The 19,148-nt window shown below is 35.9% G+C and overlaps 2 protein-coding genes across 2 annotated transcripts in view; one reads left to right on the top strand and one right to left on the bottom strand.

Annotated features, from left to right (window-relative positions):
• The window catches only part of ASB3 (ankyrin repeat and SOCS box containing 3), a 103,864-nt gene that overhangs the window by 80,365 nt on the left and 4,351 nt on the right, over positions 1-19,148 (bottom strand). The gene's annotated exons all lie outside the window — the stretch shown is intronic.
• CHAC2 (ChaC glutathione specific gamma-glutamylcyclotransferase 2) lies at positions 383-11,531 on the top strand. The gene is made up of 3 exons (XM_088026540.1): positions 383-591; positions 6,087-6,122; positions 8,473-11,531. The coding sequence occupies exons 1-3, from the start codon at positions 457-459 to the stop codon at positions 8,854-8,856; spliced, it is 555 nt and encodes a 184-aa protein (XP_087882666.1). The 5' UTR covers positions 383-456; the 3' UTR covers positions 8,857-11,531.

Raw genomic sequence — 19,148 nt, 5'->3', positions numbered from 1 at the left:
CGGTACATCTCTTGCCGGTATCTAGACTATACCAGCAGCAGCGACTCCAGGCGCTTCGCTTCTCCTTGTACCCGCTCGAAAGAAGCCGACAGTTCCAACCTCAGAGCCCCAAATCCCAGGAAAGGATTGTGGGTATTGTAGTCCTCTGCATACACGCCCCAGACGGTTAGGTTGCGTTGCAGAGACTACGAAAGAATCACACTGCTTAGCATACGGAAAGTCAATCCTTGATACCCTAAGCAACGAAATAAAATAACGCTGACCGAGTCGGAAGACGATCCTCGAACTACGTGTCCCAGTGTGCTTTGCGTCCCCGAGCCGGCAGTGTGGCCACTGCGCCTGCGCCCGCCCAGCCAGTTAACTTGCGTCGGGAAAGCTGCAATCCCCACTGGTGCCGGCAAGGTAGAGACCAAAGCTGAGAGTCGACCGCCGCCGCAGCGGAGGAGCAAGGGAAGGATGTGGGTTTTTGGTTATGGGTCCCTGATCTGGAAGGTGGACTTCCCTTATCAGGACAAGATGGTCGGATACATCACAGGCTACAAAAGGCGCTTCTGGCAGGGAAGCACCGACCATCGCGGGGTCCCCGGCAAGGTGAGGCGCCAGTCCCCCAACCCTTACTGCCCTCGGAGCGTCGCTCCCCAACTCCTACCCCAGCTTTGCTGGACCTACACCCCAACGTTTCTGAGGGTGTAGTTTCCTCGGCCACCTGCCCCCTACCTCTCTCCCAAACCAAGGGCACTCCTTCCGAAGCCACTTGAGATGCGGGTGGTTAGTTTCTTGAGGAAACAAAAAACGTGGACACAAGCACACAAGCTTGCACAAGGCTGACGTGCTGGGAGGGGGCCCCATCTCTTGGCAACCTCTGCCAAAAAAAAAAAACAGGCGGGAAGATCAATCTTCGTGTCACCACGGAGTTGAAATACCAAAATCAACTTGCACATTCAACTTTTTATCAGTTAAAATTGTTGGCATTTCTGCATTCTGGCAGACTTTCATTGGTTTCAGTTTAAACGAGCATGTTATTTCTGAGGTTTTTTGTATCCTGCCAAAGGTTTTATTTTATGACACCTAAGGTCAAAGAAGAACTATTTTCCAAAATTATCTCCGGTTATTAAGGAGCTTACTTTGATCACTTACTTCGGTTGTCAGGTACCGGCAAAGTTAAATGAGTTCCTGGTTTGTTACTTGAGTAACACAGTACCCATTACTGTATCCAACATTATTTTAATATTTCCCCATGTTTCTCCTCTTTCTCCTCTAAATTATGAATGTGAAATGGAAGTTCTTTGATCCATTTTTCAGTCATACAAAGACATTCATCCCAAAATATGTGTACAGAGAACTAGTAGCAGCTCACTGCTTATGCAAATCAGCCTTGTATTGGCTTCAAAACAACCAATCCACAAAGAAGACTAAGTTTTGGGTAACAATTCGGATACCATAAATACGTGTTTTAGTTAATCTCCTAACTTTTGGAAGGGTACAAAATTTTTTATTGTTTATATGTTCTTTAAAGTACTCAGAGTTATATGAGCTTGATTACTGTTTTTTAAAAAGAAATTAATATTGGCCCCAAAACACAATATTTAAAATGCTAGAATCTGGCTTTAAGGTAGGCAGATGACTTGAAAACAGGAAAGTAGGGGAAATGCACATTGGTAAACCAACAGAAACTTAATGGCAAAAATTTCTTCAAGAATACTATAAAACGGGCACCTGGCTGGCTCAATCGGTAGAGCATGCAAGTCTTGATTTTGCGGTTGTAAACTTGAGCCCCACAATGGGTGTAGAGATTACTTAAAAATAAAATCCTCTTTTAAAAAAAAAGTTATAAAACAATATTTAAGACTTTAAAGAATTGAGTAAAATGAAACTTGTTAATAAAACTAAGTGAAGTAAAATGCCTTTTGAGTTGTCAGATATGAACAATTAAAATTTCTATTAAGAGAAAAGCCTTAACCCAGCCTCCAAATTTTAATAACCATTTAAGTGTTAAATGCTTACAAATATGATTTTGTTTTTTGTTTATTTTGTTTTGTTTTTAGAGAGAGAAAGAGCATCTGCACACAAATGGGGGGGCGTGGGTAGGGGCAGAGGGAGAGGGAGAGAGCCTCGTGCATGCAGACTACATGTCCAGCACAGAGCCTGATGACGGGCTTGAGCTCACCACCCTGAGATCATGACCTGAGCCGAAATCAAGAGTCTTACGCTTAACTGACTGAGCCACCCTGGAGCCCCATAAATATGGTTTTAATAGCATATTTTACTACTCTAGGTTTTTGGGGTTTACGATTTTGATTATTTATTTGAGAGAGAGAGAGAGCACCAGCAGGGGTCAGAGGGAGAGGGAGAAACAGACCCGACATGGGGCTTGATCTCAAGACCCTGGGATCATGACCTGAGCCGAAGGCAGATGCTGAGCCACCCAGGTGCCCCTATACTCTAGTTTCAATCAAAATGTATGATGTGTTTGTTATATAGCACATTGAGATATGTACACTGTTGGACTAGAACAATAAGAAGTTGTCGAGTAAATGCAACAGCCATGATTCTTTAAAAGAAGAAAGGAGCTATAAAAGCCAGTATTTTTTTACTTCTATTTACTAAAATATAGGGCAGGTAAGGTAGGAGCCAGGGAGACTGCAACGGCTAATAGTTTTACACCTACTTTTATTTAAAGGATCCATCATAGCAAATTAAAGGAAAGTCTAAGTAACAAACGTTTTCTAAGTATACTGTTCTGTTGTGGCTCAGTCATTGGGCGTCTGCCTTTGGCTCAGGTCATGATCTCTGGGTCCTGGGATCGAGCCCCACATAGGGCTCTCTGCTCAGCGGGTAGCCTGCTTCTCCCTCTCCCACTCCCCCTGCTTGTGTTCCTTCTCCTGCTCTGTCTCTCTCTGTCAAATAAATAAAATCTAAGAAAACAAAAATGGAAAGAACATTATTTACTTAACATTTTTTTATAGTAGATCACCAGCTTTATATAAATCTTAACTGTCAAACAAGAATACAAAAGGCTACAGAGATATCCAGCAAATTAGAAGAATGACATGGATATTTTATAGGACTATGTTTTTTACAGCAGCATATGCTCCTACTAAATTAGTCATCATTACATATGAAATGTGGTATTATTAAACAAATGTTAGGCTCATTTCCACACACTGCAATGTGACATTTGTGGAAAAATACCAAACCTACTTGCTTTATTCAATTATGCTTTCTTTTTAGCTTCATTAAACTTTAATTTCTTCCTAAATTTTATTAAGCATCTCATTTATATATAACAAAGCTAGCAGCATCTCACCAAATTAAGGATTCATTTAAATGTGAACATTGTTTTCACAGCACAGAGAATATATTTCAACTTCAAAAAGAAACATTTTAACACAAGAGATAATCATGAACATTTACTAAATCTCTAACTGTTCTAGATCTAGAAAAATTACTCATTACTCAAAGCACCCATAATGGCCCATATTTCACGATATCCTCCAATACTATTCAGCTTCAAAGACCCCTTCTTTAGTTTCAGTACCCTAAAAAAGCTTTCATGTGATTTACAAATGTACACTGTTTCTCAATAACATTTATTTTAGGGACAAAAAGTTTAAGTTTTAGAAAATATTTCCAAGGGGTGCTGGGTGACTCAGTTGGTTGAGTATCCGACTCTTGATTAGAGCTCAGGTCATGACCTCAGGGTTGCGAGTTCAGCATGCCAGCTCCCCGCTCAGCAGGGACTCTGCTTGAGATTCTCCCTCTCCCTCTGCCCCACTCTTGCTCTCTCTCTAAAATAAATAAATCTTTACAAAAGAAAATATTTCCAAGTAAATTTATCAGTAGTGCCAAAAGTCCATGTCTGTATCATCTATAGGCAATCAAAGGGAGTCTGTTTATTTCCCCTTAAAACGATTCCTTATGTTTTCTGTTTCAACTGCCACCACCTAAAGTCCAGGACTTCCCTCTTTCAACAATTACTACTGACCACTTACATATACAAGTAGGAGACACCTATGCAAACAACAATACCTGACAAGTACCACAGCGAAGTGAATAAAAGGAGAAATGAGAGTTTAGAAGGAGCTGCTACAGAGTTGCCCGGGGAGTCACCAAGCCTTTATGGACGGAATGGCAGGAGGATATCCCACAGATATAAAAGGAAGGGCATTCCACACTGAGTACTGGTATATACAAAGATATGAATGTTTGTAAAAGTTACAAATAAATCAGTACAGCTTGAGGGGGAAAGTGGTAAGAAATGAGGTTTGTAGTAAAGTCATGCTGAGGAATTTTTATTTTATCCTGTAGAATACTATAACCCTAAAAAATTCAAAGCACAGGAGTGAGTGGCCCAATGTTTGCACTAGAAAGTCATTCCATAGCCAAGAAGTGAACAAACTAGAGGTAAACAAAACTAGAGGGAGGCAGTGAGGTCCCTAAGGAAGGCACTGAAGGATGCAGAGGAACCAGATACAGAAGAATCAAAAGACAGAGCTACCAAGAATTGATGACTGGGCTGGATATAAGGGGAAACAAGGAAAAGGCGAGTACAGAACTTGTCACCTGGACCACTAACATTTCTTACTCAAAAGTCTACTTCCTTCCCACTCTAACTTGCATACTATATACTTTACCACTCGGATCTTCCCCATTCACTTCTTTTATCATACGAGTCATCCATTTCTCAAGTGCTACAGTAGCTCCTATTTCTCCCAAATTTCATTGGCTTCTTATGTTCCATTGTCCCCTAGCTTCACCTCCACTCTGGCTTTTCAAATCTGACTATCCTGTTTCTCCAGTTATCTTTCTGGACCATCTCCTTTATATGTTGGGGCCAACTGCTAAAGTCAGACACTTAGCCTGTAGTCTTGCCTCTAGGTCCACACTAGAGGTCCACTCTTGTGAATTATGCCCTTTTGCCAGAATTTTGTCTTTCTTTATGACCACCAAGACTCAGAATTCTTACTGCACTTATACCATACATCTTAGCCCTTAAGTGTTCTTCTATTTCACATGTTAAGTTCATGTTCCAGAATTACAATATAAGCTCTTGAAAGCAAGAATCAAGGTTTTATTTTCTCTACAACATAGGTAGGTATTCAGTAAATAGCTCCTAATTCACTCTAAAGTTGAAAGTAATATGGTAATACCTACATCAATATATGTATCCTCATTGTAGCATTTTCTTAAATAGAAAACAAGTCAAATCTCAATGCCCAACAACACAAAAATGTTTATATTATAGCTCACTGATGATACATTATGCAATTATTAAAATGTATGAGATTAACAAGAAAATATAATTAAATAAGAAACATAATCCAAAATCCCATGTTTTCCATGGTTACAAATTGTCTATACAAATAGACAGACTAGAGGAAACAGCAATGAAGATGACACAAATATATGAATGATTTATGATTAGTATGTGCTAGAACAGTGGGCAAACAAATGTTAAAACAAAAATGTTAAAATGCTTACAATTCAGCATTCTCACTAATGATGCTAACATGTCAATAGATACATAGCCTTTCGCACTAAATAGGAAGTGTACTTAAAAAAAAAAAAAAAGCAAATTCTCAGAGAGCTCCAGACCTACAGGATCAGAAACTCTGGGACTGTGGCTAAGTAATATGTTTATCAACCCTCCAGGTAATTTTGATCTACACTAAAGTTTGAGAACCACTTTCCTATTAGAGGAAAGCACTCTGGAAGAACATGTTTGTTCCCTAACAAAACTATAGGAATCTGACCAGAACTTTTATTTATAATTGCTTCTCCCTTTACCTTTCATTTTAGATGAGCCTTAGTCACAGGTGTGTTTTTTGATATATCAATTTTAAGTCAATATAGCTAATATACACAAATTGAAAGGAATCTTTTAGAAAAGATAAGGTATATTTTCTTAGTTAATCCACTTGAAAATTTATCATAAAAAATAAGTGCTAAGAAAGTGTTTAGTATGAACAAATGAAATTAAAGTATTCCATGTCAACAACAAATTGCTAATGCTCGGTTAGTTGAAAAACTGATTCAGAAAAAAAAAAACTTTTTTTTTTTTTTTTTTTTTACTTTTTTTAAAACAGCCTGGAAGAGTTGTGACTCTTGTTGAAGATCCTGGGGTATGGTATAATTATTCTTTTTTGTATAGTCTTTAATCATATAAAATGTTGAGATGTTTCTCAGTTTTAATAATCAATGAAATTCTATCAACAGTCATCACAGACAGTTTGAATACTAGGTCTAGAATTCATCTCTGTATTTGTTGTGTTTCTTTTCAACTGTTGGGAAAAGTTGGAATGCAGACTGAAAGGTAGACAACAAAATAAAACCAAATGGTATGTAGTCTCATTTTTTTTTTAAAGATTTTATTTATTTATTTGACAGAGAGAGACACATCGAGAGAGGGAATACAAGCAGTGGGAGTGGGAGAGGGAGAAGCAGGCTTCCCGCCGAGCAGGGAGCCCGATGCGGGGCTCGATCCCAGGACCTGGAATCATGACCCGAGCTGAAGGCAGACGCTTAACGACTGAGCCATCCAGGCGCCCCTCATTTTCTTTTTTTTTTCATTTTTCTTTTCTTATTCAGTTTATTGACTAAGAATTAATGGAGCCAGCCCTCAGACAGCCAAACTGCTACTAAGAATCAAATGGAACCCTTAAAATTCTCACATTTGCTAGGAGTCTACGATTCTCAGCAAAAATCCCAGTCAGGAATTATCACTTTCTAATTGCCTAATTTTATTAATAGCACAATAGGTTTTTAAAGAGATCTGGAGCACTAGAAAACAAATTTACCTGATAGTCCTCTGTTTTCTTTTCTTTTTTTTTTTAGTCCTCTGTTTTCTTAAATATTTTAAATCATTTCATTGATGTACAGATACAAACTTTTATATTTTGAAGTTAAGGATTTAACTTTGGAAAGAACTTTGATATACAAAGAATAAGCAGCTATCAACAGCAGATGATAATGGTGAAATAGTGAAATGAAATGCTTTCATAATTTGCATTAGGAAAAGCATATATAAAAATGGCTTCAGGGTGCCTGGCTAGCCCCGTTGGTACAGCATGCGACTCTTGATCTCAAGGTCCTGAGTTTAAGCCCCAAGTTGTGAGAATGGAGCCTACTTAAAAAAAAAAAAAAGTTTCAAACTGGTAACCATAACTCTTAATTAAAGTTAATATACAGCACTTCGTTTCTATAGAATGTTGAATTCACTCAAGAAGATACTTAGCAACCTATAGTCTTTAAAGTTAATAATAAAAGGTTGTGAATAAACTAGAGAATCTATACTACAAACTGTAAATCCTGCTTATATCACAGATATTTTATTAATACATACACACACACAGACACAAAACCTCTGCAGCCAAACTATACTGTTTTTACTGATACTTTGTAAACAAACTAAACAATAGAGGAAATCAGCATTTTAAAATTCTTCATTCTGAATAATTTCTTTGCACACTAGGTTACTTATCATTGTTTAAGTTTTAAAAAATTATGTCTTTTAACTAGTGGGACTGAACAAAATATCAGGTGTTTATTTGGTCATTAAAAATAGAGTTCTAGGGACGCCTGGGTGGCTCAGTCATTAAGTGTCTGCCTTCAGCTCAGGTCATGATCCCAGGGTCCTGGGATCGAGTCCCACATTGGGCTCCTTGCTCAGTGAGGAGCCTGCTTCTCCCTCTCCCTCTACTGCTCCCCCACTTGTGCTCTCTCTCTGACAAATTAAAAAAAAAAATTTTTTTTTTTTAATTCTAAGTTTTAAATCCATAAACATTCACTAATGGTATAGGGCAGTGGTTTCCAAACTGCTTCATGGAGTGTTGTAGCCACTCTGAAGCCTACCTGAGGGGCTGTAGTGGATATAACTGCTGGGTGCTGGTTGGGAGGGCTCTGATACCCCAACCTGCTTCAGCTAGCATCACTTATCTTTTTTACATATCAGGTGTTCCCTTGTTTGCAGAAAGGGTTCTGTGTTTTAAAAGCTCTGTAAAAAAGTAATCAACTACTTAAAGCCATCGCAAATTCATTTTATTTGTTCATTTTTTCACTGCAGGAACTTTCAAATATCCTTTGTAAGTTACTCCATTCAGAATACTAAATGGCAACCTCTTTTGTTGAGCTGGTACCTCTCAGTGCACTTTAAGTAATGCAAAACTACACTGACTTTTTTTTTTTAAGATTTTATTTATTTGACAGAGAGAGACACAGCAAGAGAGGGAACACAAGCAGGGGGAGTGGGAGAGGGAGAAGCAGGCTTCCCGCCGAGCAGGGAACCAGATGCGGGCTCGATCCCAGGATCAGGACTTGAGCCAAAGGCAGACAAACTTAACTGACTGAGCCACCCAGGTGCCCCAAAACTATACTGACTTCTAAGAATATACAAGATACTTTCTTAGAGCACAATATATCTTCACCTATTTTAGCACTGTAAATACTAAATATTGTATATTCATTTTTCAACAGGGTTGTGTTTGGGGTGTTGCTTATAGACTGCCAGTAGGAAAGGAAGAAGAAGTAAAAGCATACCTTGACTTCAGAGAAAAAGGAGGCTACAGGACCACGACAGTCATTTTTTATCCAAAAGATCCTACAACAAAACCATTCACTGTGTTGCTATACATAGGAACATGTGATAATCCTAATTATCTTGGTCCTGCACCTCTAGAAGACATTGCTGAACAAATTTTTAATGCAGCTGGTCCAAGTGGAAGAAATACAGAATATCTTTTTGAACTTGCAAATTCAATTAGGAACCTTGTGCCAGAAGATGCAGACGAGCATCTTTTCTCTTTGGAAAAATTAGTAAAGGAACGTTTAGAAGGAAAACAGAACCTCAATTGCTTATAAAGACCTAATCACTGACTTTTCCAAACAAGCAGAGCTTTTAGTCTTCAGAGAAAAGCTATAGCCTCATGCACGCTGGCAATATGATTTGGAAACATGTTTACTTGAAGGTCTTATTTATTTTTAATGTTGCAGTCAAGATATGATCAAAATGCGCAGTTTAATTTCATGTATCCTGAAACATATAAATATTTAAAATACTGGGATATAAAGAAAAAATTCAAGTTTTAATAATATAATGGTTTCCTAACTATATGATATTGAACACTGGCTCATAAGAAGTGAGTTCTTTAGAAAAATACAATGAAGGACTCAGTTCAGAGCTTGTTTTTATCAGAGTAAAAATAATTCTGTTGTTTCACATCACAAAACTATTTTGAAGTTGTAGAGAATTAAACCAAAGTCCAGTAAATATAATAAGGTAATATCTTCAATATATTCCTATACGATAATTGTGTAACCATGGTTTAAAATATATAAACTTAAAATAATGTGTAGTTAGAAATACATGGTAATTAGACAAGATTTCAACCTTCATTGTGAATTTCCTTGTTCGGGTATTAAATAAGACCCTTTCCAATGTAAGTCAAAAAGACTGGCATTTTTAACATAAAAATTTCCTTGGAATTATAATGTACTCTACCTCCCCTTTTTTGAATAAATGCATTTTACTACATGGAAAAAAACTCATTCAGCTAAAAAGGCACAAATTACATTATACGAATCATGTCCACTAACAATGCAGTATGCCATTCAGTCACTTTGTATCAATCTTATACTGAAACTTAAAGAGAGATGGCCTTTCTGATATTACAAATTAACAGAAACATACATATAATGAAAGTCTGGTGTTTGAAATGACCTTTAGAATTGTAGTTTTTTTTTTTAAACTACTAAGGTGGCATTACCTAATCATTTGCTACACAGGCTTTTTTTTCCTTCTTATATCTTGTCACCAAAACAAAGGTATCCACTTAGTACTGTTGATGATGCTACTCAAATAGGAAAGTTACATGTGCATTATTAACTCATGTAGAACTTAATTCTAATCAAGATAATCTGTGTTATAGGTTCCTTCTTTCTCAATAGGACAGTCTCTCTCAAATCTTTTAACATAAAAAGAATTTCAGAGTCCAGAGTGCCCATTACACTATGGAACCCACTTTAACATAAGAATTTCAGTGTCACATTAAATTTATGAAACTTAATAAAAACTCTTCAAACCCCAGCATAACTAGTATTAATACAGAAAATTTTCACATTAAACAAAGTCATCCTACACAGTAGGAAAAGTAGTCCTTTCCATATTTTTCTTATTAACACCTAACTTGGTAATTTCCTCAGCTATATAACTATTTTAAATGATTTCCCAACATTTTCAATATTAGTTTTCCAGAAGGCATTTCACTTGTCCTGTAAAACAAGAAAAGGAGTTAACATTCATTAATGAGTATCTCATAAAGATATGCTAGGCACTTTACACATGGAAGCATTTTCTGGGTAACTTCTCTGAGCTTATTTCCATAGTACCTTGCACAGTTACACACATATGTTAAGTAGCAGAAATCCAGGTCTCTCTCACTCAAACACAAGACCTTTCTACAGTATATTTAAAAACCCACCTGAACTTCACCATCTTCACCATCCACCATCTTTTTTTCAGGAGGTAAACAAAACTAATTGTTTTGTATAATGAAATAGTATGTAGCTTGTTACATAAGGATGTTAGAGTTAATTTTGATAGATGTATATCAATTCCCACAAATATAATGCGCCAATCCAAGATTCACATTCTATAGCGCAGAATCATGTAGGTGAATTCAGAAATACAGCCTTTCATTTTACAAACAAACCTAAGTCCAAAGGAGTTTGGGACACCCCAAAGTGATTCTTCTACCATTTAATATATAATTGTTACAGAATATAAAGGGCAAGAGATAACTTTGGGATCCCCATTTATATGTCTTTCTAGGCTTTCAGTTACAAGTCAGACTAGAAAATATGTGACATATTACATATGGTGTACCATAAACATTTATAAAGAGGGCATATTCCAAAGAGCCCAGAAACGGGGATATTTATATTCACTGGGATGGGGAGAAACAGAGCTAAAATGGAGAAGGTTAAACAGTACTTTAATTATTAGAGAGAAGCTAGGGTTTGAAGCCTCCCAGCTAGAAGGAATCATAACAGGTACCAAGTTACCTAGAGCCTAACTTATTTTTGTTCACAAAACTGTCTCTCTTTACAGTCCTTGGATCTCACTTTGAAAGCATTTTCTCTCATTCCTCCCTAATCACACACAAAACTCAAGACTCATTCCTCAGAGTACAACTACTAGTTCAGTTTCAAGTTTTAGGAATTTGGAAAAGGTATGAGTGTAAACCCTGTATTGAGAAAATAAACTTTTAATATAAATCTCTAATGGAGTGGATTTTTTTAAAGTAGGTCTTTACACTCCTACTGCAGGCCACTACTAACGTTTCCCTTTCCCACTCCCAGGAAAACATAGTCACTCTTTGATCTACCATGAACAGTAAGTACCATCTAGATAGCACCTCCATAGATAAAAGGCTACCAGTTAGGGAAACAAAGGTTTGTGATGTCAACTCCGAATATCTGAAAGTATGAATGTGACCCATTTCTTTAAGAAGGACTTTAAAAATTTAGCCACTGTCTACAGGATATGCATTTCATCTTAAAAAGGAATTTTTTTTCATTTTCTACTAATAAAATACCTGAAATGTGTATTATTTTACATCTTGAAGGTGCTCCTTTAATATTAATATATGTAAAGCATTATGCAATACCTGATGTAATAATATTACCTAGTATTACTTTACATTATATATCCAGAGTATATGGGTTTAGCATCTCTTTGAGATTCATAATGATTACAATCATGCCTATAATTTAAGAACCACATTTGGTCTATTAGAAATTTTTCAAACATTTTATAGTCAACATTTCGTTCCATTATATTAGATTTCTCTTTTCCATGGATACATAGCTTTTAAATCATAACTTTGGAACAGTTGTGCATATCAATGCACCATACTGCTATAATTTACCATCCCTGATTCTTTCAAAGTCAGTCAAATGATGGATGCACTTAAAATTCCCTCTCATCACATCATGTTAAAATCTACATATCAAATATTCCAATTATGCTTATCTTTTCTCACCAAAGATACTGTGACTATATTTTCTATGTATTTATTCAGCTCTCAACAATCTATTTTTATGCATTTCTAAAGCCTTAAAATAAATTCACCCTAAGCATATATTAGAAACTCAAAGACTAGTGGGATGATTTTTTTTAACTCTGTGGCTACTTTTCAAAGAATTTTAACTTCTCAAGCAACAACTACTAAAATTATTCTTCTGTATGTCAAGATTATATGATAAAAATAAGCTTTATTGAATTTCAGGGTTTTTTTTCATTCTTCTTAAGGTTCATTTTCCCTTTCTCTAACATATATTCAGCACTAATCTCTTGGTGGTTTCATTTAATTGTACTAAAACTTCTTGTCTTTATAAAAAGTTTGACAACATATATACATACATTCTGTAACTGGAAAAACCACCACTTACCCCTAGAATTTCTTTTATTCTTCCAACTTTACTATCCTTCACAGAATTTTTTAACTACAGTGTTCTACTTCTCTATCAACTCCTCGTAATGCCCTTCCAATCTACCTTTGCTCTTGCTGTACTCACGGAATCAGTGTAGTCTCTGGTCTCCAATGACACTTTCCCTGATTTAACCCAAAGATCTCGGTTTCATCCTTTACAATTCTGATGCACCAGACACTAGTAAGCAAACATCTCATTTCACTAAAGCCAAAAAAGCAGAATATTTCACTGTATTTACATCTTAGATTTTTTATCAAATACACAAACTCACCAAGTCCTAGGTTTCAATTACCATCTTCATTGAGAAAACTTCCAATCTTTCTCAAATTCTTTATGACTCTATGTTTTATATGTAAGGTATCTCCAATTGAGCTACACAAGCACCTGAAATTTAGCATACTAAAAACAAAATTCATCTCTTTCCCCAAGGAGAAAAATTTTGTCCCACATTACCTCCCTACACGACACACATTAAATGTTGAACAATTGTTAGAACAGAAAATACAACAAACAGGTTTAAGATACTCATCAATTTACAAGCTTTTAGAGAAAATGAATATTTTCCCAATATACACAAAATTTTAAACTTTATTTTACTAAAAACTTTATATAACATTTCTTAATAACAAGTCAAAGAAAAGTTAGCAGGAAAGCACTGGAGACTATCTGTGATGTGGCTTGAAATATTAAGAGACCTATCCTTCAAGTACGAGCTGGAAGATTTCTCACTTAAAATGGGAACCTTATGATATAGCAAGAGCCAGAGTTTCTTACATCTTCTCCTTACCTCCAATCTCTTTTCTTCTTTCTAATACATTCTCTACTCTGCAATGAGAATTATGTTTCTAAAATATCGAACTAATCTGGTCAATAATCAAAAATGCCTCCCACAGCATACTAAACAAATTTCAAATTCTTTAATCTGGTATTCAACTTTTATAATATGGTGTCAGCATATTTGTCACATTTCACTTCCTACTAATGTACCCCACCCCATGCTCCAGTCACCCCATCCTCCTCATCAAGACCCAGCAAAAATGAGGGACTTGTGATAATGTGTCAAGCAGTAACTATGCACTAAGACTACCAAGATAAAAAGAGTACATTTGGTGGAAAGACATACAACCAAGCAAATCAATGTTACTTAGCATAAAGGCTGTGACAAAAAAATACAAGCAGGATACAGAACAGCAAATTATTAATTCAAACTAGTAAGATCAGAGAAAGCCTCATGGAAAAAAATAAATAGTTGCTCATGGATCAAAGAATAAAAATTAACCTTATGTAGCAAATACTATATATACCAAAATCTATTCTGTTGATACATATATTAATCCCCATTTTCTTAGATGATAAAAATGAGACACAAAACGAGTTTAAGTTAAACATAATAATAACTATGATTTATTGAATACTTACAATATACCAAGCACTATGCTAAACACGAAAAAGGATCAAAATGGAATTAAGCCTCTTAATTGAAAAAAAAAATTGTGAGAAAAGGCAGCTTTCTCATTTTGTACCTCCACTGGTAAGTTTTAACCTCAATGAGATTCTTTCCTAAACCAGGAAAAATTAAAGGGACAAAAAAGTATGATAAAAGAAAAAGGATTCATTTAATTACCCATACCCTACAGTCATAATTTTTTAAATTTCAACAAAAGTATCCTTTGCCCCATTTTCTCAATAGCATTAACTGATTTATTCAACAAATATCTATGAATTATCTACTCTGTATAAGACAAACTAAGGACAATCGTTTTCCTCCACTCTCTACCAAAATTCCACTAAAATGCATTCATCCATTCTAGAAGAGAGAAAACAGATGGGATTATTTTGGGATTAGGCAGTGCAGAAAAAACTGCAGTCTAAAACAAATATGAACAGCCCCACAAGAAGGCTACACCCACAGAGAAGACACTCCTGCCGGCAGAGCCTGGAGAAGTACCAAACCTGGAAATAACAAGAAGAGAAAGCTGGAGGGGTCTGTAGGATTAAAAATAGGAAGATTTAAAATAATAAATAAATAAACAAATAAATAAATAAAATTAGGATGATTAAAAGATGTGCATGGAACAGCCAACCTAAGACTCTTACCCCATTCCTTTACACATAGAAAGTCTATCAGCAACAATATCGGTTTCTAGCTAAAACATGTTTGTTTTTCTTAATTTAACAATCTACCCTGAAAGCAAAGAGCATCTTCATACTCCCTAACAAAACCTTCCTTATTTGGACATAGGCTGGAGGGATAGGAGGGCGCAGTTCTTTTCCTACATTTCATCCATGGACCCTAAAGTGAGGCCCAACAATTGGTACCATGCTCAAGAATCACTAATTTCTTTTTTTTTTTAAGGAAGAGCAAAAGCACAAGAAAAAAGGATGAAAATTAACAGCTGACCTGAAGGAAACACAGCTATTTCTGGGAACGGAAGATAAATGTTCAAAATTTATAAGTACTATCCTAAAAGAAATTCATGAAGGCACTGATTCCATTAAAAAAAGGGCACCTTCAGGGGTGCCTGGGTGGCTCAGTCAGTTAAACGTCTGACTTGGTTTCCACCCAGGTCATGATCGCAGGGTCTTGGGATTGAGCCCCGCTTCAGGCTCTGCACTCAACAGGGAGTCCGACTGAGATTCTCTCTCTCTCCCCCTGCCTCTCCTCCCACTCATACACATACACACGCTCTCTCCCTAAAATAAATAAATCTTAAAAAAAAAAAAAGAGCAACTGCAGTACACCTGAAACAAATATAACCATATCTTAACTACACTGGAATTGATTGATCCTCCATATTACTTAATTTTTTTTTCTTTTTGTCCTTTTTCTCAGTTTGGAAGAATCTCTCTAAATGGAATATCAAGTAGGACAGAGAAAATGGAGAGAGAAATAATAGAAGAAAATCTCCCAGAAGTGAACAAACAGAACTCATGGACTGCCATGAAGGATACATGAGAAAGTATCCACACCTAGAAACACTCTCATAAAATCATAAAACCAATGATAAAGAAAAAAAGTCTAATAAAATCTTCCAGATAAAAAAGCATATCACTTTGGAAAAAAGAGAACCAGACTGGCATTAGGCTTCTCATCAGATAAACTCTATAGAGGCTAGGAGGCAAAAGGACAATGTCTTCAAAGTCTTGAGCAAAACAAAATGATTTTGAACTATGAATTACATTCCCAAACAATTTAAATGAGAAGGCACTATAAGTGCATTTTCAGATATGAGGCCTGTGAAAATTAAATTACCTGCTTTATATCCTTTCTGGAAATATTATTTGAAATTAGTTATACTCTAACGACGTGGAGAAAAAAATCTGAGATAAAGGAGGACATGGAATAACACAAAACAGTAGTCTTGACCCAGAAGAGTGATACAAAGAAACCCCAGAATATAGATATGCTACAGACTTGGAAAGCAACTAGTATATATTAGAAGATGTTTGAGAGTTCAATGTATCTTCAAGAACAAAATTAATTCATTTTAGCAAACAGAGCAGAATTATTAGGAAACTAATAGGACACCTTAAGTGGCAGAGGAGTAATAGACTTACACTACCTTCTCTGCAGTCTCAATTACAACTCCGGGCTTTAAAGTGAATAGTACTTGCATAATTAGAATATTTAAACAGTTTATAGGTTTTCAATATTTAAGAATCAACCTATAAACAGAACACAGAAGACCAGAATAAAATCACAGAATGTAGATATTATAAACATGTGATAATAGTAGATTGCAGAAGTAGTGAGAATGATAATAAAAGCTAACACATATTACATACTTAATATATATGAGGCATTATGCAAAAAAAAAAAAAGGCTTACATGTAATAATTCATTGATAACAAAACGACAGCATTGAGTGGTGGCCAAAAGAATGGGTTCAGGAGCCAGACTGCTTGTAGTCTGATATCCAGTTCCACTGTTTACCAGGGTGATGGCCTTTGGCAATTTGCCATAGTTCATTAATATATTTATCTCATTTTATGACTTCTGAAATTGAGAGGAGTCTCACACTCGCTGGCATGTCATAAGTTTAACTGACAGCAGTTACTTTCTTTCTTAGTAGTACTACAAAATAACAGTGAGCCTTAAAATAGATGGCAAAGGGGGATTGTTGCAGTTTAAAAGACACTTTAAGACAACAATCGAATGCAAGGCATGAACTTTGAACACTGAAAGGGAAAAAAGGTAAATAAATTGTAAAAATTGAAATCATTGACATTTTTCCAAGATGCAATAGTAGTATACATCTTAGGTTATACAAGAGTCTCCTTTTCTTGGGGCACCTGGGTGGCTCAGTCGTTAAGTGTCTGCCTTCAGCTCAGGTCATGATCCCAGGGTCCTGGGATCAAGCCCTGCATCGGGCTCCCTGCTCCGCAGGAAGCCTGCTTCTCCCTCTCCCACTCCCCCTGCTTGTGTTCCCTCTCTTGCTGTGTCTCTCTCCGTCAAATAAATAAATAAAATCTTTAAAATAAAATAAAACACTATCTTCTTTTTAAAAAAAAAAAGTCTCCTTTCCTTAGTCACTTTTTTCAATGTCCAGGCCAGTGGTCTTGTACAAGTTGCCACACTTGGGATTTGATTATTTTTTTAGGTTTGGCAAGAATACAACATATGTATTGTTGTACACCAGAGAAACACATACAAGATTGACATGTGCACCTGTGTATTTGCTGGCATTCTGTCACCTGTGTTTGTGTTATATTTTAACCAAAAGAATGTCTGAAGGCCAAAAGCTTTTCCTTTATTTTTCCCAAAATGTGCATCCCAGTTCTCTTATGTCTTCTTTCTTACTACTGCAGAGTAAATTATATTCAAAGGAGGATCTGGAGGGGAAAAAATCAGTACTGGAAATGAAGAGAAAAGGACAATTATGTTCTTAGGCAGCCTCTGGAGTAATTAGTGCTACACAACCTCAGAGTGCATACCAGCTGTTCAGCTGAGCTTTGTTTTTACTGGTTTTGCCTTTTCTATGTCTAAATGAGAAACAATAAAGAGATTTTGGGTAACTTTTAACTTAAAGCCCAACTGTTTGGTTCTCATTTGTGACTCATAAAAATTTCAACTGAAAAAAAATTTTTTAGTTTTATTCAGGCATATTTTATAGTGTGGCATAAATATATTAACTTTATGTGTGTGTGAATTATATTAGAATATTGTATTAACTTGTGTCTCAGTTTCCTCATCAGTAAAATGGGGAAAACAATAAAACCTACCTTTTGGTTATTAGGAGGGCTAAATCAATTAAATAAGTTTGTTATCTATTAAGTGCTTAAAAGAGTGCCTGGACACAACATCTGGTACATGAATAGAATAAAGAAAGTGAATCATCATTAGTTCTTACATCTTACCATTTGTTATTTTCTCCATTTGAAGGATAAGAAAACTGAGCTCGAAAGAGGTTAAGTAACATTCCCAACATCAGACATGTGGTTAGATGGTAGAGCTGGGATCAGAATCTAACTGGCCTAACTCCTAAGCCTCTGCTCCTAACCACCTCACTGTTCAGTTGCATAGTTTGTATATAATTATTTATTCAGCCATAGCCTTACTGTTGAAAAATCAGAGAGCCAAAAGTTTTTTTCACCACTACAGATAATGACACAACGAATATCTTTGTACCTACATTCTTATGTATCAGGGCAAATCCAAAAAGTAAAATCACTAGGCCAAAGGTTTACACATTTTTAATTTTAACAGAAATTACTAATTTTAACACATTTATTAAAGCAGGTCTATCTTTCCCTTTTACAGTATCTGGATTTCCTATCTTACTAAAAAATGTCATCTCTATTCCAGTTATACAAATATTCTCCTCATCTCTTCATATAGATATATATATTTAACTCATTTACAATTTAGTTTTTGTGTATTTTATGAAAAGGGGATCTAGTTGGTTTACTTATAAATGGATGCAAATTATACTAGCAGCATTTATTAATTAAAACATCCTTTTCCCTCCAGGGTGAAATGTCACCCTTGGCACATTTTAAACTCCTTTGTCATTCCCAAACTCCCTGCCGGTATTCAAACCAAATTACTTTTGATCTCAATAAGTCTTGGGCTCATGTTTTCTTCATCCACTTAAAACAGGCCTTTCCCAGCTCTGTAAATCCAAATCCTACCATCTGTTAAGGTCCAATACAAATGCCAGGACTACTTTAGTGTTTCTACCCTTCCTTCCTCTCATCCCTCGCTAGAGGTAATCACCCCCTCCTTTGAATGTCCACAATACTTTATCTGTACAGTACTTCTCTAACAATACCTCTCACTTTTAATATAATTAGTTACATACAAGTCCTACCTCCCTTTCTAGGTGGTAACATTTTCATGGACTTGATCTATATCTGTATCATTTTTATAGCACACTTAGTACTTAGGACAGTGCCTCCAAACCATATTTGTTAGTTGAATAACTGCACAACCTTGTTGATCCCTCCCCAGGATCTGTAGGTCTGCAACTAAGGAAAATTGCTGCATTAAGACTTAACTCCCTTATATGCAGAAAAGGGTAGCTTTGCCAAATAAAGGGGAATTTTTCCGTAATCGATGAATCAGAAAGTTAAAATAACTGAAATTTAAACTCGCATATACTGTACCACGTTTACATGAGAAAAAGTAAAAGACTATTAAATGAAGTAGTGTTGACTAT

Source organism: Eumetopias jubatus, unplaced genomic scaffold (assembly GCF_037043125.1).
Source record: "Eumetopias jubatus isolate StellerSeaLion01/CBP00866 unplaced genomic scaffold, mEumJub1_p1.0 scaffold_9, whole genome shotgun sequence".
Classification (NCBI taxonomy): domain Eukaryota; kingdom Metazoa; phylum Chordata; class Mammalia; order Carnivora; family Otariidae; genus Eumetopias; species Eumetopias jubatus.
The sequence above is the reverse complement of the archived record's forward strand: the minus strand, read 5'-3'. Positions and strand labels throughout refer to the sequence as shown.